A 24979-nucleotide genomic window follows, 5' to 3' on the forward strand; every position below is an offset into this window, starting at 1 on the left:
AGCCTTCCTTCAAAGCTATTTTCAGGTCTCTTCAGAGATGTTTGATAGTGTTCAAGTCCAGGCTCTGTCTGGGCCACTCAATGACATTCAGAGACTTGTACCGAAGCCACTCCTGCATTGTCTTGGCTGTGTGCTTCGGGCCGTCGTCCTGTTGGAGGGTGAACCTTTGAACCAGTTTGAGGTCCTGAGCGCTCTGGAGCAGGTTTTCATCAAGTATCTCTCTGTACGTTGCTCCGTTCATCTTTGCCTCGATCCTGACTAGTCTCCCAGTCCCTGCTACTGAAAAACATCCCCACAGCATGATGCTGCCACCACCACAATGCTTCACCGTAGGGATGGTGCAAGGTTTCCTCGGGATGTGACGCTTGGCATTCAGGCCAAAGAGTTCAATCTTGGTTTCATCAGACCAGAGAATATTGTTTCTCATGGTCTGAGAGTCTTTAGGTGCCTTTTGGCAAACTCCAAGTGGGCTGTCATGTGCCTTTTATTGAGGAGTGGCTTCCGTCTGGTCACTCTACCATAAAGGCCTGGTTGGTGGAGTAGTGCAGAGAAGGTTGTCCATCTGGAAGGTTCGACCATCTCCACAGAGGAACTCTAGAGCTCTGTCAGAGTGACCATCAGGTTCTTGGTCGCCTCCCTCCACCTCCCCCGATTGCTCAGTTTGAATTGGCGGCCAGCTCTAGGAAGAGTCTTGGTGGCTCCAAACGTCTTCCATTTAAGAATGATGGAGGACACTGTATTTGGGGACCTTCAATGCTGCAGATATTTTTTGGTACCCTTCCCCAGATTTGTGCATCGACACAATCCTGTCTCGGAGCTCTACGGACAACTCCTTCAACCTCATGGCTTGGTTTTTGCTCTAGAATGCGCTGTCAACTGTGGGACCTTATATAGACAGGAGTGTGCCGTTCCAAGTCATGTCCAATCAATTGAATTTACCACATGTGAACTCAAATCAAGTTTAAGAAACATCTCAAGGATGATCAATGGAAACAGGATGCACCTGAGCTCAATTGTGTGTGTCATTGCAAAAGGTCTGAACACTTTATAAAGTATTTCTGATTTTTTTTAATACATTTGCGGGGGGAAAAAAACTTTTTGCTTTGTCATTATAGGGTCTTGTGTGTTGATTGCTGGGGATAATATATTTTTTTTTTTTTAGAATAAGGCTGTAACGTAACAAAATGTGGAAAAAGTCAATGGGTCTGAATACTTTCCGAAGGCACTGTACACAGTTATCAATACGTAATGCCATGTTAAACCTACACTAAACACAGCCCTTAATTATTGTGCATTTTCTTACCCCCTTTTTCTCCTCAATTACGATCTTGTCTCATTGCTGCAACTCACCAACAGTCTCGGGAGAGGCAAAGGTCGAGTCATGCGTCCTCCAAACATAACTTGCCAAGCCACGCTTCTTAACACCCGCTTGCTTAACCCGGAAGCCAGCTATACCAATGGGTCCGAGGAAACACTGTTCAAGTGACGACCGTAAATCAGCCTGCAGGCGCCCGAACCCGTCACAAGGAGTCACTAGAGCGCCTGGCCAAACCCTTCTCTAAAACGGACGACGCTGGGCCAATTGTCTGCCGCCCTATGGGACTCCAGGTCACAGCCTGGGATCGAACCCAGGTTTTTTGTACATATGACAGGAGTTTACACGTTTTGTTCCAGCCTTTCACTAACACTTCGTTCAACTAATTGTGGTCTAAATTGTAGACCATGAAGAGTTGAACGTGGTGTTTGGGCTGGACAGAAAATAAAAACTGTACATACCAACCATATACAGTGCATTCAGAAAGTATTCAGACTCCTTTTTCCACATGTTGTTATGTTACAGCCTTATTCTAAAATTGATTAAATAGTATTTTTCAACTCATCAATCTACACATAATACCCCATAATGACAAGCAAAACAGGTTTTTACTAATCTATGGCAAGACCTGAAAATTATCAGCAACCAATTTGACAGAGCTTAAAGAATTTTGAAAAGAATAATGGGCAAATGTTGCATAATCCAGTTGTGGAAAGCTCTTAGAGACTTACCCAGAAAGACTCACAGCTTTAATCACTGCCAACAGTGCTTATACAAAGTATTGAGGGGTGTAAATACTTGAGATATTTCTGTATTTAATTTTCAAGTAATGCGCACAAATTTCTAAAAAAACATGTTGTCATTATGGGGTATTGTCTGTAGATGGGTAAGAAAACAAATATATTTAAGCCTTTTTGAATTCAGGCTGTAACAACAAAATGTGGAATAAGTAAAGGGGTATCAACCTGCTGAAGAAGTACAATGGGAGAGAGAAGGGTGTGGCTTTGATGGCCGTGGAGAAGAAGGAAAAAGAGAAGGCCCTGCTACAGGTGCACTGTGGCCAAACTCTCCTGCCGGAGCAGTCGAGACAACTAGACAAGCTGATTATGCAATTCGGTAGGGTATTCTCGCCCTTCCCAGGACAAACAGATGTCCTGTTTCATCATATTCACACTGAACCCGGCAAGTAGGTGCATATCCGGCCTTACAGGATTCCTGAGGCCCACCAAGTCATCGCAAAGAACGAGGTAAGGGAGATGCTGAGGATGAGGGTGATCGAGCTATCTACGAGTGAGTTGTCCAGTCCCATAGTCCTGGTCTCCAAACCTGACCATAGTATGAGGCTCTGCAATGACTTTAGGAGTGTAAACGCAATCTCTACGTTCAACGCGTATCCCATGCCCTGTGTGAATGAACTCCTGGAGTGCTTAGGAAAGGCCAAGTTCATCACCACCCTGGATTTGATGAAGGATATTGGCAAGTGCTGGTGGCTCCAGAGGACCACCCAAAGACTGCCTTCGCCACACCAGAGGGTCTTTTTCAGTATCTGATGATGCCCGTCGGACTGCATGGGGCTGCGGCAACTTTCCAACGCCTCATGGATGCCATTCTACGGGCCCATCAAGAGTACGTAGTGGCGTACATCGACTATGTGGTCATCCACTGCGAGGACTGGGATAGCCACCTCCTGCGACTACGGTCAGTGCTCGTGAGCCTAGAGGCTACATGGCTAACGGCCAATCCAAACAAATGCTGCCTGGGTCTGTCCGAGGCGGAATACCTGGGTTACACCGTGGGGAACGGAAAAATACGCCCACAGGCAGAAAAGACCAGGGCCATTCGGGACTGGCCCCGACCTCAGACGAAGTGGGATGTCCAAGCCTTCTTGGGGAAAACGGGATATTATCGCCGTTTCATCCCTGGATATGCAACCATTGCCAACCCCCTCACAAACCTCACCAAGAAAAACCTGCCAAACTGTGTAGCGTGGAAGGACGAGACAGAAGACGCCTTCCAGTTGCTAAAAGATAGCCTGTGCTCTGATCCCGTCCTGCAGGCTCCTGACTTCTTCCAAGAGTTCATTGTGCGGGTAGATGCCTCAGATACAGGGCTCGGAGCCATCCTAGCTTAGAGTGAAGGCGAATTCTCTTAAGTAGGAACAGAGAGATGAAACAGAGAACAGGGAACAGGGAGATGTTACTGTAGAGAAAGAGGCCCTAGCCATTACGTGGGCCCTCGATATCTCCGGTACTACCTACTCGGGCATAGGTTTGCCCTCGTTACTGACCATGCTCCCCTCACATGGATGGCCGGTAAGGGAAACAATAACAACAGAATAGCCAGATGGTTTCTTGCTTCTCAACCATTCTCTTTCCATGTCACCCACAGGTCTGGATCGAGGAATGGGAATGCAGACTCTCTGTCCCGACTCGCGTTTGGGGCCCGGCCGTCCGGTCCTGAGGGGAGGTAGGTGGAAGGACCACCAGAGGGCAAGCTGCACCCACGGACAGTAGCCCAGCCTGGCATGTGAGTCAATGTGATCAGAGGCAATTAAGCACAGCTGACGGTACTAATGAGCTATTCTCTTTTCCCTACAAGAGAGAGGAGGGATCCGGCAGAGAGAGGAGAAAGAAGTCTTTGCCTCTACAAAGGAGAGGCCATACCTTTCGGAAGGGAGAAGAAGGGGACACACCACCTCTTGGGGATGGTCACCACGGATCCGGACGACCACCTGAAGAGAGCTCTCCATGGACGGATCATGAAGGCGGTGACACACTTGTGATTTATGTTATAGTTTAAAGCTACTCACCTTGTGTTCCTTGATCTTGTGAAGAAGAAGATTTGTGTTTTCCGTGGAATATTATCCTTGATTGCGTTGGAGTGTTTTCGAAGGAAAAAAATATCTCAATAGAGAACTTTGTTCAATTAAGAAAACCTGCTCCTGACTCGTTTTTTCCACCTTTCCGCTTTAGAGCAACCTCCAAGTACTTGGTCCGCTCACACTGTAAACACAAATTGTGCAGAAGACTATATTAATTATAGTATATAATAAACTTTTTGCTGTACACATAGAAACATGATATTATAAAATGTAAACTCCTGTCAAATAAAATGTTATTAGTCACGTGCCGAATCTAACAGGTGTAGGTAGACCTTACAGTGAAATGCTTACTTACGAGCCCCTAACCGACAGTGCAGTTTAACTAAAATACAGATAAGAATAAGAGATAAAAGTAACAAGTAATTAAAGAGGAGCAGTAAATAATATCAATATATACAGGGGGTGCCAGTTAGTTGAGGTAGTATGTACATGTAGGAAGAGTTCATTCAAGTGACTATGCATAGATGGGGGGGAATGTGAATAGTCTGGGTAGCCATTTAACTAGATGTTCAGGAGTCTTATGGCTTGGGGGTAGAAGCGGTATCGCTTGCTGTGTGGTAGCAGAGGGAGTCTATGACTAGGGTGGCTGGAGTCTTTGACAATTTTTAGGGCCTTCCTCTGACACCGCCTGTATGGAGGTCTAGTATGGCAGGAAGCTTGGCCCCAGTGATGTACTGGGCCATTCGCACTACCCTCTGTAGTGCCTTGCGGTCGGAGGCCGAGCAGTTGCCATACCAGGCAGTGATGCTCTCGATGGTGCAGCTGTTAAACCTTTTGACGATCTGAGGACCCATGTCAAATCTTTTCAGTTTCTTGAGGGGGAACAGGTTTTGTCGTCCCCGCTTCACAACTGTCATGGTATGCTTGGACCATGTTAGTTTGTTGGTGATGTGGACACCAAGGAACTTGAAGTTCTCAGCCTGCTCCACTGCAGCCCCGTCGATGAGAATGGGGGCGTGCTCGGTCCTCTTTTTCCTGTAGTCCACAATCATCTCCTTTGTCAACCCCATCTCTAACACCAATTCAAGTACAGTATGGAACCATTAGAGTTTTATCTGAAAAAATGGCCATAGTCGTGGGCAAAATATTGGCACCCTTGCACGTTTTCAAATAACAAACATTTTCTTCCAGAAAACTATGGAGCGCAAAGGAGGAAATCGTGATTGTGCTTGAATCTGAAAGTGCGGCAAGTGAATTGTGTGATAATGAATGGAAAATAGTAAAATCAAAGAATGAAATAAAACGAGCACAAGTTGTAGTAGAAGACAAGGACCTGTCCAATAATTAATTTCTTATTGGACTGCAATTTTTGGAGAAGGAGATTCATTTGGGAAATCCATCTGTAATATCAAAGACTGTGAAGAAAGCAGTGGAAAAGGTGGATTCAATCAATGTGACTAGAATTAGCCTTGTTTTGGTTAATTGTGTTGATGAAGAACAGAAGAAGTGTGCACTGGATCTGGCAAAATTGTCCACGTCAGAAGTAACATTTATTGATCCTGATTGGCACAGCGGTCTAAGGCACTGCGTCGCAGTGCTAGAGGCGTCACTACAGACCCGGGTTCGATCCAGGGCTGTATCACAACCGGCCGTGATCGGGAGTCCCATAGGGCGGTGCACAATTGGCCCAGTTGGTTACGGGAGGGTTTGGCCCGGGTAGGCCGTCGTTGTAAATAAGAATTTGTTCTCTACTGACATGCCTAGTTAAATTAAGGTTACATTTAAAAAATGATATTCGGAGCAGGGCGCTTGCCAAAGGATTTATAGCTGGAGTCTCGTTGGACATACAGTAGATGATAAATACCTTAATCAGAAAATCCCTAAGAGTGGTCAGCGCACGTCGCATGACCCGTATGGTAAATGGAAGGAGGGAGAAAAGCCTGTCAATGTTGTTGTTGTTTGAGGAGACTACCTGAATATGTGAAGCTTGGATATGTGAGGTATGCATTGAGAGGATTTGTGTCCAAACCATTACAGTCAAATCAAATGTTATTTGTCATGTGCGCCGACTACAACAGGTGTACAACAGGTACAAAAGGTGTTCACCTTACAGTGAAATGCTTACTTACAAACCCTTAACCAACAATGCAGTTAAGTAAATAAGTGTTAAGAAAGTATTTACGAAAATAAACTGAAGTTAAAAAAAAATGTAATAAAAAACAACAACTAATAATTAAAGAGCAACAATAAAATAACAGTAGGGAGGCTATATTCAGGGGGTATCGGTACAGAGTCGATGTGCTGGGGCACAGGTTAGTCGAGGTAATATGTACATGTAGGTAGAGATAATAAACGACGACAATGCAAATAGTCCGTGTAGCCATTTGATTAGTTGTTCACGAGTCTTATGGCTTGGGGGTAGAAGCTGTTAAGCCTTTTGGACCTCGACTTAGCACTCCGGTACTGCTTGCCATGTGGTAGCAGAGAGAACAGTCTGGGGTGGCTGGAGTCTTTGGCAATTTTTAGGGCCTTTCTCTGACACCGCCTGGTATAGAGGTCCTGCATGGCAGGAAGCTTGGCCCCAGTGATGTACTGGGTGTCGTGTCTTTGGTACTGCCGGATTAAGTGATATGACATGCTATTCTATAAAATAATTTCTCTGTAATTAATATAACCTAATTAAGCTAATCAGGTAGATAATTAACTCGAAAGTCGGGGCACCACGAAAGAATGTTCATAGAGCAGTTATCTTCCGAATAAGCTCTTAAAGACCTGGTAATCTTTTACATCAATAGCAGTCAATATTTAATCGGCACCTTATTTAGTCTCATCTGAACGTTGTAAATTCTTGGTTACCTTCACGAACCCTGGCTAACAAGTTGAATCAGCAATACAACATTTTGTTTCATTATTTATTAACTAAATACCTAAATAATCCCACAGAATGGATCATACATTGATTACAAATTATGTCATAAAGAAAACGTCCCTGGTGGATGGAACAGATACGACGACTGGTTAACACAAAGAGAGGGGGTTAGATTTGAGTGAAAGAGCGGGAAGACTGAGTAACAAAGGGAGAAGCTATGCTATCATAACTACAGTACTTTATGCATTTTAAATTACCGCCCATTTGAAAAAGGAGAATGCAATAAATATTTACTCTGAGCTGCGCTTCGGTAGATTGGTCGTAGATCGTAGGCTGGGTTGTCCAGCATGGATCTCTGGTCGTCTGAAGACTGTCTAGTGGTGAACTGGAGCGTGGTAGAATGGGTCCTCTCCGAGTCCACGTATAGTGACTGCTGCTAACTCAATGGCAAGGAGGTATCACTTCTGGAGTGAATAAGAGTTCAAAGTTCACACCAAGTTGCCATACTTTTAAGCTCATGCTTTATTCTGGCTGGTATAGTCGAAATTAATCCTTTTGGCATGTTGACCGTCACCTTCACGTTGAAATTTGATGCTGGTTTCTTCAGGTTATCTGAGCCCTTTTAACGTAAGACCGTCGCACTAACGTCATCGGAACATAAAGTTACATTTTCATCAAGGGCTTTATATAGGAGGGGAGAGAAGGGTGTGTTTCATAGTTGATAACCAATGTCTGTTCACATGGGCAGGGCCATTGAGTTGAGCATAGTTCACTCATGAAAACCCAATTCTCTCATTTGGAAGCTAAAATTACATTTAATCTTTTCACAAATAGTTACATATTTAAACATTTAAATTGCACAACAATTCCATGTGAATCTGATAACTAGAATGTGTAGACTTTCCAAGATACAGTTTATGTTGTCCTATCATCAGTAATAATGTCTCAGACGCCAACTGATCTGGCATTATATTCATTTTTCAGCTGGTTGGATTACTGAAATATGGTTGTGTTCCCATCTTTTGATGTCACCAGACTCTCTCTCAATGTTAACCAAGGGATTTTCAATAGTCACATCGGTAGAGTAGAGAGAGAAAAAAGGGGAAAGGCATTTATCGGGGTCATAAACCTCCCCCACTCAGGCCAACGTCATGACATGGGCCATACACAGTACACTCTGTAGTGCCTTGCGGTTGGAGGCCGAAGAGTTGCCATACCAGGCGGTGAAGCAACCAGTCAGGATGCTCTTGATGGTGCAGCTGTAGAACTTTTTGAGGATCTGAGTACCCATGCCAAATCTTTTCAGTCTCCCGAGGGGAAATAGGCATTGGCGTGCCCTTTTCACGACTGTCTTGGTGTGTTTGGACCATGATAGTTTGTTGGTGATGTGGACACCAAGGAATTTGAAACTCTCAACCTGCTCCACTACAGCCCTGTCGGAGAGAATGGGGGCGTGCTCGGTTCTCCTTTTCCTGTAGTCCACAATCATTGTAGAAATCGTAAAGGATATGGTCACGTGTCAAATGTTTGCAGATGGGAGAAGTATCATATTGAAGAATCTGTGAATGGAAAATGTTGCAAATGTGGTGGGCATCTTACTCCGGACTTCCTTGCGTGTCCTGTTAGGGTAAAGGAGGTCCAGGTTTCAAGGAACAGGGTTGCACAGCGGAGCTCCTATGTGGAGGCGGTGAAGAGAGTCATAGGGGCAAGAGGCAACAATGTTGGCGATATGGTGGTGGATTCAGTGCGACCAGTTGATAGTGTTTTAAGTCAATCAGGTGATCTGGATACACTCATTGTGAAGATGGTGGATGTTTATAGCCACAGTGATTAATTGTACAGCACAAGTGTCTAAGATGTCCAAGAAGCTGGACATCATATCTGCAGCCTGATACGTTTTTGAGGCTCAAAGACTTGGAGGACTATAGTCCTGTCCTCACAGGAGGCTTCTGAGCCTGTGTTGGACCTGATTAGAATGAGGTTTTTACAGAAAAGCAGGTTGATTTTGTGTAGTTAATTTATTTTTTGGTAGTTTGTATGATATTTTATTTATTTTTACCGAAACGTTTTCCTTTTTGGGATCCTTATTATCTACCCGCATAGTAGAAGAAGAAGTTTGACTAGAGAAAAGGACTCATTCTCCTGTTTGTTTGTCACTGAGTGTACTGCAATGAGCATGGAGAAAATAAAGAAAACCAGAGAATTATCTGAAGAGGTCAGACACAAGATTGTAGCAAAGCATGGACAATCAAGGCTACAAGTCCATCTCCAGAGTTCCTGTTTCCACCGTACGTAACGTTATCAAGAAGTTTAAGGCCCATGCCGCTGTAGCCAACCTCCCTGGAAGTGTCCGCAAGAGAACGTGATGGAAGATTGCGGCAAAGGATTGTTTGAATGGTGGAGAAAGCACACAGATTCAAGCTGACCTTCAGACACAAGGTATGCCAATTTCAACGCGCATCGTCCGTCACCAATTCAATGACAGGGGGTTATATGGTAGGAGACCCAGGAGGACCCCACTGCTGAGAGAGAGACATAAGAAAGCCTGACTGCAATTTGCCCTAACACCCGAACATGCCAAAATCCTTCTGGGAGAATGTCCTGTGGGCAGATTAGAACAAATTAGAGCTTTTTGGTAAAGCACACCATCTCTGTTTACAGAGAACTAAATTAAGCCTTCATAGAAAAGAACATCTTCCCTACAGTCAAACATGGAGGAGGTTCAGCGATGTTTTTGTGGTTGCTTTGCTGACTCTAGCACTGGGTCATGAAATCAGGAGAATACCAAGGCATTTTTGAGCGCAATGTCAGACACGGTGCAAGAAAGCTGGGTCTCTGTCAAAGGTCTTCCAGCAGGACAATGACCTTAAACACACTTCAAAAAGCACAGAGGAATGGTTTGAGAGAAAACACTGGACTGTTCTAAAGTGGCCAGCAATGAGTACAGAACGAAATCCCATTAAACTTGTGGAGAGACCCGAAAACAGCAGTTGGGAGATGGCACGCAAGAGAAATGGGCCAAGCTGCCAGTACAGAGGTGCAGGAAGCTCATTGATGGCTATAGGAAGTGCTTGATTATACCAGTTATTTTGACCAAAGGCTGTGCTACCAAATATTATGTCTAGGGTGTCAATAATGCCATTTTGGTTATGAATCAAAAACAAAGGTTCTGTAATATTAACAGTGAAATAAAGAATTGTCGAGACCAAATAAAATTTTCAATTTCAACTTAATTTTTGGGGAAAATGGTCAGTTACTTGATAAAAGTGCAAGGGCCACGACTGTGTGTGTTGATTAAATAATGAAGTACCGAATGTTTTATCAAGTAACTGACCATTTTCCCCCAAAATTAAGTTGAAATGGACTTATAAGGGAAACTCAGTCCCTGCAATGATACAAAAACAACCAAGTCAGTCAGCACAGTCAAATTCGTATTTCATTTCAACAAAATGGCAATTTACTTGCATAACTTTTACGTACGGTACTTTTATTGCACAAAACGATACAAGTAGATGAACTTTTCTCACTATGGTACCATTGGACCTTTTCTGTAAATCTGGAACCCTTACTTTGATAAAATGAATTTCAGAACACTTTGGAAAAGGTTCAACATTACAAGGCACCATCCTGATCTCACTATAACACTACCAGTATCAACCTAAAGGGACTAAGTTTGTCATTCTTCATTAGTGAAGCATCTTTACGAGACACCATCACACCATCCAGCACCATATCATCTACTCTGCCTCATCATACACATTCTTTCCTCAGTTCAATCAAATGCATTCATAAAGCCCTTTATACATCAGCAGAAACCCAGACTAAAACCCCAAACAGCAAGCAATGCAGATGTAGAAGCACAGTGGCTAGGAAAAACTCAGTCCTCTTCTGGCAGTGCTGGGTGGAGTTTACCTCATCCAGTTCCCTACTAAATCCAAAAGCAACAAAATTAACTACAAACACACTAACTAGTACTATATGTTACTCTATACATGGACCATGTTTTCTGCTGGTGTATCCTGAGGTATCTCCTCTCTGAGAACCCGCAGTGTGTACAGGCGAATGGTCTCTCTACCATGTGGACCTTCAAGTTCATCTTCAGCTGGTGCTGGTGGGAAAACCTCTTCTCACACTGGGGCAGCTTCAGGATTTCTCCCCTGTGTGGACACTCTGGTGCCTCTTCAGGTTGAACAAGTGTGAAAAACTGGCCCGGCAAAGGTGGCAATTGAATGGTTTCTCCCCTGTGTGGACCCTCTGGTGCCTCTTCAGGCTGAACGAGTGTGAAAAACTGGCCCAGCACAGGTGGCAGCCGAATGGTTTCTCCCCCGTGTGCATCCTCTGGTGGATCTCCACCTGTTTGGGGAAACTGAAGGCTTTCCCACAGAACGAACACGGGAAACACTTATCTTTGGCGATGCCACCTTTACTGATTCCATCTCTACTACTGTCATTTGTCAATGGGCTTGTGTAGGTATTTAGTGTTGAGGCACTGGCATTGTCTGAGGTCTGATTTAACATTAGGAGACTGTGAGGAGGACGAAGGCCAGGGAGTGTCTGTGTTGTTGCAGGGTCCATGTTCCAGTTGATAGATCCTATAGAAGGCAGGCTGAAGGCAGCACCTGTTAGAGGGTTAACCTGAGGCGCCATCAGTCTCTCTGAATCACAACTATAGGAGCAGGACGGAGCATCGCTAGCCGAGTCTGTGGCTGTTCTCATACAGACACCTCCCCGTCCCCGCAGACTAAATCTAAACCTCGTCCTGGTCTCAGCCAATCTGTTGTCATGAAGACTAAGTTCAGCTGTTGTTTTGTATTCGACCGTCTGTTTCTGGTTGAGGTTAACAGTGTTGTTCCCCAGCCCAGAATTAAGGACGCTGTTCCATCCATTGACCTCCACTATGTCGCATCTGGTCCTGGCATGCTCAATGATGTTGTCCCCTGGGCTCTTGGCTGCTCTGGCCTGGGTATCCAAGATGGCCGCCCAGTCTCCTCTGTTAGCCTCCAGCCAACCACCTGCAGGAAGAGGTTAGAAAATAGACTTTACAAACATGGCAGAGAAAACTCTACATATGGAGTGTTTTTTAGTCAATTACATGGTCAAGTTCATACATTGTGTTTTTGTTGTATGTAAACATAAGTTGTATTGATTTCATTGTATGAATGAAGAAAATTAGGACAAAATAGTCAGGTGCATCGCTATCCCCATTGAAGATCTATTACTGTATGTAGGCTATATGTATTTCTCCCTTACCTTGCTCCCCCATCTTTAGTCCACTCAGCAGATCAATGCTCTCTTGTTCGTCCTCTATTGTCTCCTCTTTGACTAGTAGCAGATCAGGCTTCCCTTCCTCCATGTCTACTGACTGTAAGAAATACAGAGAGAAGATGTTGGATCAAGACATCTGATATGAGCACCCTGCTAAGGAGCATCTTCTGATTGGGCTATGAGTACAATGCATACATGTTAGTTGATTTGATACTATACTAATGGTTGGATAATTCAATGGCAGGGTCCCACACTTAAGACAAAATGAATTAAGACTTGACCTACCTAATACCATTCAGACAGTAGTTCACAGTGGGCTCACCTCAGTGAGACTGTATGTGGTCCTGTGCTGCTCAGCTGGTTCCTCTGTAGGTTCAGGAGGAGGTGTAGTCTGGTTGTCGTCCATGGCCATGTTCCCCTCAGGGTTCCCCAGACCCTCCTCACACCCCTCCTCCTTCATGAGCAGCACCTCTGGACCCTCCTCCTCCTGGAAGAGACAGGTGATACAGATCACAGACATACACGCCCTCAGGTACGTACACACAGATAATAAACACACTTTCAACATGGAGTATTTACCCATCCACACTACGCTTGAGTCCTATACTGTAGTTACAGAATGACTTAATTGTTGTTAAGCTCATCCTGGTGGACATAAATATGATGTGGGTAAATATGAGTCATCATCAGTCAAACCTGACTCAACTATATTGAAGTGCACAGTAGGTGTTTGTTAGTGTGTGGGTACAGTGCAGTGAAGGCTTATGAGGGGAGAACAGCTCGTAATAATGTCTGGAATGGTTCCAAAGACATGGTTTTCATACCATTCCATTCACTCCATTCCATCCATTAAACTCCATTCAAGCCATTATTGTGAGCCGTTCTTCCCTCAGCAGCCTCCACTGTTACAGTTCCTTCTGAAAGTATTCATACACCTTGACCTTTTCCACATTTTGTTATTTTACAGACTAAATTTAAAATGGATTAAAATAGAGATTTTGGGGTCACTGGCCTACATACAATACCCCATAATGTCAATGTGGAATTATGTTTTTTTAAATTTTTAATTTTGACAAATTAATAAAAAATGAAAAGCTGAAATTTCTTGAGTCAATAAGTTTTCAACCTCTGACTTTAAGACAATCACATAGTTTAATGGGTGTGATAGGAGAACAGAGGATGGATCAACAACATTGTAGTTACTCCACAATACTAACCTCTTTGACAGAGTGAAAAGAAGGAAGCCTGTACAGAATAAAAATATTACAAAACGTGCATCGTTTGCAACAAGGCACTAAAATAGTACTGCAAAAAAAAGTGACAAAGCAATTAACTTTTTGTCCTGAATACAAAGGGTTATGTTTGGAGCAAATCCAATACAGCACATTACTGAGGACCACTCCCCATATTTTCAAGCATAGTGGTGGCTGCATCGTATTATGGGTATGCTTGTAATCATTAAGGACTGGGGAGTTTTTCAGGATAAAAAATAAACATAATGGAGCTAAGCACAGGCAAAATCCTAGAGGAAAACCTGGATCAGTTTGCTTTACACCAGATACTGGGAGAATTCATCTTTCTGCAGGACAATAACCTAAAACACAAGGACAAATCTACACTGGAGTTGCTTACCAAGAAGACCGCAAATTTTCCTGAGTGGCCAAGTTACAATTTTGACTTAAATCTGCTTAAATCTATGGCAAGACCTGAAAATGGTTGTCTAGCAATGATCAACAACCAATTTGACAGGGATTTAAGATTATTGTTTAAAATAAATTGGCCAAATGTTGCACAATCCAGGTGTGGAAAGCTCTTTGAGACTTACTCAAAGATTCACAGATGTAATTGCAACTAAAGGTGATTCTAACCTGTACAGACACAGATAATGTTTTATTTTTCATGATTTAAAAAAATATATATTGTATAGTTTTTCTTCCACTTTTTTCTAGATCATTGACGAAAAAGTACAATTAAATCCATTTTAATCCCACTTCGTAACAAAACGGAAAAAATTGGCCTTATGAAATCCACACGTCTTAAAAAATGTCCATGAACTTGATTAACTCCATTCATTTTCTCATTAAAAGTGTCTTTGGGGAAAAAAATAAGTTAGTTGAATAGAAGTAGTGAAATAGGCATTTGTGAACATAATATAGCCCACACAATACAAACACAATATGTAACAAATGTTTTATGTCTGAATGCAATATTCTACCTAGGAATATTCAACACTGAAATCTGTTAATTCAACGTTTGATCCAAACATCAGAAGATATCGTGTGGAATGGCTTCTATGTTATAGAGTGGAATGTTTTTTTCTGCTGGTGTATCCTGAGGTAGGTCCTCTCAGAACCTCTTCCTCTGTGGCGGTCATGAAAATGTGTCAGCCGTTAACTGTCACGCAGAGTGACCACCGGTCTCAAGGTTATTGACCATGCGTTAATATAAATACGGTTGGCATCTCCGGGTTTCCACGCATACAAGCCGCTGATGCGCGCCATTGGAACATCTACAATTAATATATGGATTACAAATCTATTTAATATACACCATCACCATAGCTGGTGTTAAGAAACATGATATGAAGAAAATGTATTTCAGAAGAACAGGATTTCATATTGAGTCGGCCTACTGTATATTACCGATCAGGGAGTGCTATGCCAATAGCAGAAAATATATGCTTAATTCCTATGCAATTATTTTATATGACGTTATAGTTAGTTACAAGAATATAAGTGTACATTGATTAATACAATAGAAGGGATATTTTTCTCTAACGATTGCCGAGCGAGTGAGCAAATGGACCGGCTTTTCTGTGTCGAGTGTAAAAAGTGATCATTTGTAACATGTAACAACTTTAGTTGTGAGACAAACCTAATTAGAAATCAAAACAAATGGGCTGCATGATGTAACTATTGATGATTTTAAAAAGTTGCAAAAAAGGCATGCGCTGTTTCTTGCCTAGACTGTACGTACTGCTCATTAGTCTCTCATTCACAAGTGATAATATTCTCTCCCATCAGACTACTCTCAATTTATAAGGTTTTATACTTTATACTAAATAATATATGTGTGAAATTAGTTTAGAATAAGTCATTATCAGCTGCATGGGCATGCCATTCGTATGCACTCGACAGTGGCGATGAAATACGAACGCTATAATAGGTGTGTTGTAAAAAGGACCAGCTCCTGACACGCATCATTTATTCATCATGAATAAGATTTATTTGATTTCATTCTTCATTAATGTAACCACAATGTTCAGTTGAAATGGCTCACATTTGCATGCACCAACAGTAGGGACATCTTTATACACACACGAAAGTATTCAACCCCCTTGGGATTTTTCTTATTTGGTTACCTTACACCCTGGAATTAAAATTGGGGGTTTGTATAATTTGATTTACACAACATGCCTACCACTTCGAAGATGCAACATATTTTTGGTCAAATAAACAAGAAGTAACACAAAACTGAACTTGAGCGTGCATAACCATTTACCCCCCCCAAAGTCAATACTTTGTCGATTACATCTTCAAGTCTCTTGGGGTATGTCTCTATAAACTTGGCACATCTAGCCACTGGGATTTTTGTCCATTGTTCAAAGCAAAACTGCTCCAGCTCATTCAAGTTGGATGGGTTCCAGTGGTGTACAGCTATCTTTAAGTCATACCACAGATTCTCAATTGGATTGAGGTCTGGACTTTGACTAGGCCATTCCAATACATTTAAATGTTTCCCCTTAAACCACTCGAGTGTTGCTTTAGCAGTATGCTTATGGTCATTGTCCTGCTGGAAGGTGAACCTCTGTCCCAGTCACAAATCTCTGGAAGACTGAAACAGGTTTCCCTCAAGAATTTCCCTGTGTTTAGCACCACCCATAATTTCTTCAATTCTGACCAGTTTCCCAGTCTCTGCCGATGGAAAAACATCCCCACAGCATGATGCGGCTACCACCATGCTTCACTGTAGGGATGGTGCACTCGGGGAGATGAGAGGTGTTGGGTTTGCGCCAGACAGTGTTTTCCTTGATGGCCAAAAAGCTCAATTTTAGTCTCATCTGACCAGTGTACCTTCTTCCATATGTTTGGGGTGTCTCCCACATGCTTTTTTGGCCATTTAAGCAATGGCTTTTTTCTGGCTACTCTTCAATAAAGCCCAGCTCTGTGGAGTTTCCGGGTTAAAGTGGTCCTATGGACAGATACTCCAATCTCTGCTGTGGAGCTTTGCAGCTCCTTCAGGGTTGTCTTTGTTGCCTCTCTGATTAATGCCCTCCTTGCCTGGTCAGTGAGTTTCAGTGGGCGGCCTTCTCTTGGCAGGTTTGTTGTGGTGCCATATTCTTTCAATTTTTTAAAATAATGAATTTAATGGTGCTCCTTGGGATGTTCAAAGTTTGGGACTTTTTTTGCTGATGCTCCAGATACTCAACTAGTCTAAAGGCCCGTTTTATTGCTTATTTAATCAGAACAACAGTTTTCAGCTGTGCTAGCATAATTGTAAAAGGGTTTTCTAATGATCAATTAGCCTTTTAAAATGATAAATGTGGATTAGCTAACACAATGTGCAATTGGAACACAGGAGTGATGGTTGCTGATAATGGGCCTCTGTACACCTATGTAGATATTGCATAAAAAACACGCAGATTCCAGCAACAATAGTCATTTACAACGTCTACACTGTATTTCTGATCAATTTGATGTTATTTTAATGGACAAAAAAATATGCTTTTCTTTCAAAAACAAGGACATTTCTAAGTGACCCCAAACTTTGGAACGGTAGTGTGTGTGATATATATATATATATATAGATATAGATAGACTGAGGCCCAGTCTCCGAAGGGAGGGGATTATGCTCTGCTTCAGTATGTCACAGTATATGTTGGCATTCATGGTTCCCTCAATGAACTGTAGCTCCCCAGTGCCGGCAGCACTCATGCAGCCCCAGACCATGACACTCCCACCACCATGCTTGACTGTAGGCAAGACACATTTGTCTTAGTACTCCTCACTTGGTTGCCGCCACACACGCTTGACACCATCTGAACCAAATAAGTTCATCTTTGTCTCATCAGACCACAGGACATAATTCTTCTGGGACGACAGCCATGCAGACCAATTTGATGCAGTGTACAGCGTATGGTCTGAGCACTGACAGGCTGACCCCCCACCCCTTCAACCTCTGCAGCAGTGCTGGCAGCACTCATACGTCTATTTCCCAAAGACAACCTCTGGATATGATGCTGAGCACGTGCACTCAACTTCTTTGGTCGACCATGGCGAGGCCTGTTCTGAGTGGAACCTGTCCAGTTAAACCGCTGTATGGTCTTGGCCATCGTGCTGCAAGCTCAGTTTCAGAGTCTTGGCAATCTTCTTATAGCCCAGGCCATCTTTATGTAGAGCAACATTTTTTTTTCAGATCCTCAGAGAGTTCTTTGCCATGAGGTGCCATGTTGAACTTCCAGTGACCAGTCAGTATGAGGGAGTGTGAGAACGATAATACCAAATTTAACACACCTGAGACCTTGTAACACTAACGAGTCACATGACACCGGGGAGGGAAATGGCTAATTGGGCCCAATTTGGACATTTTCACTTTTGTTGCAGGCGGTTTAGACATTAATGGCTGTGTGTTGAGTTATTTTATAATAATAATAATAATAATATATGCCATTTAGCAGACGCTTTTATCCAAAGCGACTTACAGTCATGTGTGCATACATTCTACGTATGGGTGGTCCCGGGGATCGAACCCACTACCCTGGCGTTACAAGCGCCATGCTCTACCAACTGAGCTACTTTTTTGAGGGGACAGCACATTTACACTGTTATACAAGCTGTACATTCACTACTTTACATTGTAGAAAAGTGTCCTTCAGTGTTGTCACATGAAAAGATATACTGATATTTACAAAAATGTGAGGGGTGTACTCACTTTAGTGACATACTGTATATGTGGATTTGGGCTAATTCACCGTCTGAGGAAGTGGAAACTCAAAATGCATTAGCTAGAAAACTAAATATAATATGCTGATAGATTAATCAATTACACAGCTAACTAACAGTTCAAGTAGTTAGTTAACAGTTAATGTAATGTCCTGAACACTTTTCAGCATGCCCAATGATGTCTATAGGCCTATGCAATTACTCCGCACTGTATAAGATACATCTCAAAGCTATAGCCTTTGAGACACTTCATTTAAAAAAGGTGCTCCAGCTGTCCAAATTGAGAAATAAATATAAAACCTACAGAAAGCTGAGACTCTCCTGCCTCCCGAGTGGCGCAGCGGTCTAAGGCACTGCATCGCAGACTCTGTTTCGATCCCAGACTGTGTCACCGCCGGCCGTGACCGGGAGACCCATGAAGCGGCGCACAATTAGCCCAGCGTCATCCAGGTTAGGGGAGGGTTTGGCCAGTTGGGATGTCCTTGTCCCATCTCGCTCTAGCGACTCCTTGTGGCGAGCCAGACGCCTGCAAGCCAACTTCGGTTGCCAGCTGTACGGTGTTTCCTCCGACACATTGGTGCGGCTGGCTTCCGGGTTAAGCGAACAGTGTGTCAAGAAGTAGTACGGCTTGGCAGGTTGTGTTTCGGAGGACGCATGGCTCTCGACCTTCACCTCATCAGAGTCCGTACGGGAGTTGCAGCGATGGGACAAAACTACTAATTAGGCATCACAAAATTGGGGAGAAAAAGTGGTAAAAAGCACAAAAACATCTGAGACCCTCTTCTTTCCAACAGTCATAACAATAGGCCTATTTGCATGGTTTTCCCACAACTGCAATTGGAAATGTTGCAATCACAATGCATTTCTCTCCCTCCCCTTTCACCCACTTGGAGTGCAGAGAGAGAGAGTGCGGTTTGGAGGATGGAACAGACATTTCAGATTATAACAGCAAGTCAATATAAAAATGTGGAACTTGAAACCGAATTACTCTAGTCAAATTCCACGTGAACGTAGAGTCATGGTAACTGGGCTACTCAAACTGCGCTCTGTAAACGGATGGTGCTGATGGGCGTTAGTAGCCTACCAAATGGCTAACAGCCATCAAGATGCTAATGACCTGGTACTCAACGCTCTATTGTCCCTCAAATCACTCTGCGCAGAGATAGAGAGCATGGTTTGGAGGATGGATGAGACGTTTTAGATAATAGCAGCAAGTCTATTTCAATATAAAAATGTGGAACTTGAAAGTCATGGTCAATACACCTGTATTTTCAGAATACAACACACATGTATTCCTGCTATTGCGACCCCTGCAAATGATTCAAATTCAATCATATAATGTTTTTGACGCGATTTTCAAAGGCATTAGCATTGATGTCAGAGTGATTTGAGGGACAATAGAGTGTTGAGTACCATGCAATTAGCGTCTTGATGGCCGTTAGCAAGTTTGGTAGGCTACTCACGCCCATCAGCAACACTAATTTACAGAGTGCAGCTTGAATAGCTCAGTTACCATGACTCAATGGTCACGTGGAATTTGACTACAGTGATGACTTGTGACCACCGGCGTGGCGGTATTACGGTCACCGTAACAGCTCTCCCTACACACAGGGGAACGGCCTCTCTCCTGTGTGGACCTTCAGGTGCATCTTCAGCTGGTGCTGGTGGGAGAACCTCTTTTCACACTGTGGGCAGCTATAGGATTTCTCCCCTGTGTGGACCCTCTGATGCCTCTTCAGGTTGCAAGCCTGGGCAAAGCGCATGTGACACTGGGTACAGCTGAAGGGTTTCTCCCCTGTGTGGACCCTCTGGTGGATCTCCACCTTCTGGGGGCGGCTGAAGCCTTTGTTACAGAACATGCAGAGGAACCGTTTCTCTTTACCTGATGTTGCTCCTCGTCCCTGAGTCTGGGCTCTAGACCTGTCGTTGGAGTTCAATACCTGATCGAAAAGGACTCGGCCGTGTGAATCGGAAGGTACCATCGACGTGGACACTGGGTTGCGATCCCTGAGTGGGTGTAAAGGGGAGTGGGTTGCGACATTTGGATTTGTCTGTAAGCTTTCCCTGTAGTCTAAGAAGTCACTGGTGTTGCCCTGCGAGTGTCCTTCTCCTAAGTGAGTCTCATCTGCATTCCATGTCAGAGGAGTGTCGCCTTCCACTTTCACTTCATCTGCAACTATACCCTCCCCTTTCTTATCAAGGCACCCATCAGAGTATACACTACTACTGTACCGGTTCCAGTCCCCTCTCAATGGATTAGTCTGTGTATCTAAGCCGATAGGCATGTCACCAGGTATCATCTCTGCAGTGTATGAACAGGACGGATCATTGCCAGTCTGTAACGTGTCACCTGAGTCCTGATGGGACAGAACCGTCCTTGGGCTTGTGTTACCGTAAAGTAAATACTCTGAGTTTGGAGCAGGAGGACAGCCCAGTCGGTCCAGTCCCGTTAAAGTCTCTGTATCTGTCTCTGACTTGAGGACGGCGTTCAGCGTTCCACTGACCTCCGTGATGTTTTGTCGGGTAATGGGTGGCGCTGGGGCGGTGGTGGGGTCCTCTGTGGCTACAGGGGGCGCTCCAGCCGTTCCAGTATAGTGGCATCTGCTGTGCCGTGGGTCCTCCTCTTCTTGAGTCCTCTCCAGCTTGACCTCAGGACCTGCCGCCTCTGCATCCTGACACAAGAAGAGGGGAGATTAGAATTTGGATAACACTCATGTACCGGTAATAATGTCGTTGGGAAGTCTTAGAAGCTCCCCTATGGTAGATAAATTAGGATGTACATGTAAGCAAGTGAATAGCTGAGGGGAGCCTTTCTGAAATAAACTGGCCACATTTGATGTACTCTCATTTTGATGTAATACTATTACACTAACCTCTATCACGATAACGTGCTTGGTTGAGGTTCCACCACCCTCATCAACAGTGATTGGTTGGTCATCTCTACATGTATTGTGTCCCGCTGGCTTCACAAAGCTCCTGTGGCCTCCAGTAAGAAGTCCTTCAACTGAGACAGTGATTGGGGGAAAAGAGGTGGTTAGGTTAGGTACCATCAATGCTCAACACCATGTTGTACACTATTGACAGTTTTGACACTGTCTAGAATTGGCAAGGATGTAAGGAAACACTTAAAATAACTTCTTGATACACTATTTGTAATCAGTAGATAATGTTCCATGCATCACATTGTTTTCAAAAGGTAAATAATAGTAAATGCAGTAAATCAAGAAAATGATAGTGTCTTTGTGCAAGATGTCTAAATAAATCAGGGGAATTATTGCATACAATCCAAAAACTGACCAAGATGCAATTCTGGTTAACCAAATGTGGTTAACACATTTAAAGTCACATATGCGCAGAGGGGAAAGGACGACCTTCTGCAAAATAAACCTCTTGCCTTTCTTTCTTTAAAACAATAATCTTCATTGAAGTTAACATTTTACAATCATAAATATTTCATATAAATACCATTCAAGTTTCACATCAATACATTTTAGTTCATAATTACATAATGTGATTTACAGATTTTATAGTGTCCGTGGTAGTTTTTGGAATCCATCTTATTTCTTATTTTTAGTTCTGTTTTGGTTATTATAATTGTTTTAATTGAACAAAATATTATTTCATAGTGATAATGCATCTTGTCTTCCAAAATGTACTGTTCATAATGTCTATTATTGTCCACCATAATTCTTTAGTAGAGTCATCCATGTGAGTTTCGAAGACACCATGAAAGACAGACTTGGGATTTATACATACAGTACAAGTCAAAAGCTTGGACACACCAACTTATTCAAGGGTTTTTCTTTATTTTTTACTATTTTCTACATTGTAGAATAATAGTGAAGACATCAAAACTATGAAATAACACATATGGAATCATGTAGTAACCAAAACAAGTGTTAAACAAAACTCTTTAAACAAAAAGATTCCTCAAAGTAGCCACCATTTGCCTTGATGACAGCTTTGCATACTCTTGGCATTCTCTCAACCAGCTTCATGAGGAATGCTTTTCCAACAGTCTTGAAGGAGTTCCCACATATGCTGAACATTTGTTGGCTGCTTTTCCTTCACTCCGCGGTCCAACTCATTCCAAACTAACTAAATTGGGTTGAGGTTGGATGATTGTGGAGGCCAGGTCATCTGATGCAGCACTACATCACTCTCCTTCTTGATCAAATAGCCATTGCACAGCCTGGAGATGTGTTGGGTCATTGTCCTGTTGAAAAACAAATGATAGTCCCACTAAGCACAAACCAGATGGGATGGTGTATCACTGCAGATTGCTGTGGTAGCCATGCTGGTTAAGTGTGCCTTGAATTCTAAATAAATCACTGACAGTGTCACCAGCAAAGCACCAGCATATCATCACACCACCTCCCCCTCCATGCTTCATGGTGGGAACCACACATGCGGAGATAATCCGTTCACCTACTCTGCGTCTCAAAGACATGGTGGTTGGAACCAATCATCTCAAATTTAGACATCAGACCAAAGGACTGATTTTCACGGGTCTAATGTCCATTGCTTGTGTTTCTTGGCCCAAGAAAGTATCTTATTATTATTGGTGTCCTTTAGTAGTGGTTTCTTTGTAGAAATCCAACAAAGGCCTGATTCACACAGTTCTCCTCTGAACAGCTGATGTTGAGATGTGTCTGTTACTTGAACTCTGTTAAGCATTTATTTGGGCTGCAATCTGAGGTGCAGTTAACTCTAATGAACATATCCTCTGCAGCAGAGGTAACTGGGTCTTCCCTTCCTGTTGCGGTCCTCATGAGAGGCAGTTTCATCATAGCACTTGATGGATTTTACGACTGCACTTGAAGAAATGTTCAAAGTTCTTGAAAGTTCTTACTTATTTGAGCTGTTCTTGCCATAATATGGACTTGGTATTTTACCAAATAGGGCTATCTTCTGTATAACACCCCTACCTTGTCACAACACAACTGGTTGGCTCGAACGAAATAAATTCCACAAATTAACCAGGCACATCTGTTAATTGAAATGTATTCCAGGTGACTACCTCATGAGGCTGGTTGAGAGAATGCCAAGAGTGTGCAAAGCTGTCATCAAGGCAAAAGGGGGCTACTTTGAAGAATATCAAATATATTTTGATTTGTTTTGATGTCTTCACCATTATTCTACAATGTAGAAAATCTTGCAAATAAATAAAAACCCTTGAATGAGTAGGTGTCCAAACTTGACAGGTACTGTACATTTTCTGACAACTGTGCAACGTAAGTTTCAAAATCTGTATTTAAATGTATGAAATTAACTGAGATACCAGATCCTTGGGTTCCGTAATCGTATTAAAATCCCCACATATAATTACGGAATTTACCACACATAAATAGCCCCTTATGTACCTCTTGCGGTTCCTCTGTATCTGTCGAGGATCTTGACACTTCTGGGACGACTGGCGAGGACGCGCTCTCGCATTGTCTTGTCAGCGCGGTCCCGTGGCACCTTCAGTTCCAGTAGCTGTAGTTTCCTCTGCAATGCCCTGTTTTCTTTTTGTCTTTGAGTTATTTCCAAACGAAACACCGCGTAGTCGTCGTCTACGAGCTTACAGATCTCTGCCACGGCTGCATTCGCTAGCACCTCCATAATGGAGGCTATTTGAGTGTGAAAAACCATACAGTCAGCCATTGTTAGAGGCTAGCTACCTAGCGTTACCTAGATAACATCAACCTAACCTTTCTCCAACGCGAATAAAATAGTACCTGGGGTAAGTATGTGATGCTATGCAGGGTTTTAATAAACGTCTAAATAACAACAATAAAAACGATAACGTAAAAATTGTTCTTGGTTACTGTTCACTTCCGTTTAAATGGTCTTCTTCGTGTGGTTTTCCGGCCGACTAGACGCTTTGTTGTGTTTTGCTGCCTTTCACAGGTCAGAGATTGAATTGCACATTTTGTTCACGAAAAAAGGGCACCACCATCTAACCCTACATATTTCCCACCATAGGCCGTCGGCTTGGGAGGCTGGAACCCCTTCTCTCAAAACCCTGTATAGTTCTTTTGCACTCAAATCTGACACCCAAAAACTTTTCTGCTGCTGCTACTACCAAACCTATCTTCTGGGATTTCTTCTACATCTTTGTGGTACAATTAATGACCTTAGTAATAAATGATAATAAACCAAACTTACTAAAGTACAAACTGTCCTGGTCACTGTTCTGGCCTACGAGTCACAGGGATCCTCTCAGGCTCCCTCACCCGGCCTCACTCTTTTCCCATCAACATCTCCTTTCCTCACTGCCTCAGCATGAGACACATTCTGCACTGTAACCCTGGCAACCTCACATTTTTTCACTCGCACATTTCTGACCCAGTTGCTCTTTCATCAAACAGCCTCCAAACAGCAGACGTTTGTGGCACTACTGCTGGTGCTTCTGCTCCATCTGATCCCTCTTCTTCCTGTTTCCCTGGTGCCTGAGCCAGCTGACTGCTGGGCCTGTCCCTCCCTGCTGCTGAGGTTATTCTTTGAAGAGCCTAATCAATTGCTCTGGCATCACTGAAGGCTAACTTCTTAAACCTGGGGTCAAGTGCAACAGTTTCTGATAGCACATGATTCCATTCTGTGGAACTTTCAGTCCATTGATGAACATAGAGTGGATGGACACCCTGTCACATATCCTGTGGTTACATTTGCTTCTCTCTGGCGGCTGGATGTGATTCGCTGCAGACCCTTACACAGGAGTATCATTTTTGAGGCTGTCACATAGCTGAAAAGAGAGAACAGTAACTTATTAGTTCAGGTTCATG

At 43.2% G+C, this 24979-nt stretch overlaps 2 protein-coding genes across 4 annotated transcripts in view; one reads left to right on the forward strand and one right to left on the reverse strand.

The window, feature by feature from the left end:
- LOC118395573 (sal-like protein 4) overlaps positions 1-24739 on the reverse strand; it is a 40236-nt gene extending 15497 nt beyond the window's left edge. Inside the window, exons 1-6 of one of the 2 annotated variants that reach the window (XM_052465153.1) lie at positions 23576-24739; positions 21086-21216; positions 20717-20884; positions 12593-12757; positions 12256-12367; positions 11641-12017 (exon numbers count right to left, since the gene is read on the reverse strand). In XM_052465153.1, the coding sequence (XP_052321113.1) occupies positions 11641-12017; positions 12256-12367; positions 12593-12757; positions 20717-20884; positions 21086-21216; positions 23576-23858 (1236 nt within the window). In that variant the 5' untranslated portion in view covers positions 23859-24739. The remainder of the gene's footprint in view (positions 1-11640; positions 12018-12255; positions 12368-12592; positions 12758-20716; positions 20885-21085; positions 21217-23575) is intronic. The other variant, XM_052465152.1, reaches the window with a different exon arrangement.
- LOC118395568 (neurotrophin receptor-interacting factor homolog) overlaps positions 1-24979 on the forward strand; it is a 384346-nt gene that overhangs the window by 74888 nt on the left and 284479 nt on the right. The window lies entirely within an intron of this gene.

This window comes from Oncorhynchus keta, chromosome 16, assembly GCF_023373465.1.
Source record: "Oncorhynchus keta strain PuntledgeMale-10-30-2019 chromosome 16, Oket_V2, whole genome shotgun sequence".
Classification (NCBI taxonomy): Eukaryota; Metazoa; Chordata; class Actinopteri; order Salmoniformes; family Salmonidae; genus Oncorhynchus; species Oncorhynchus keta.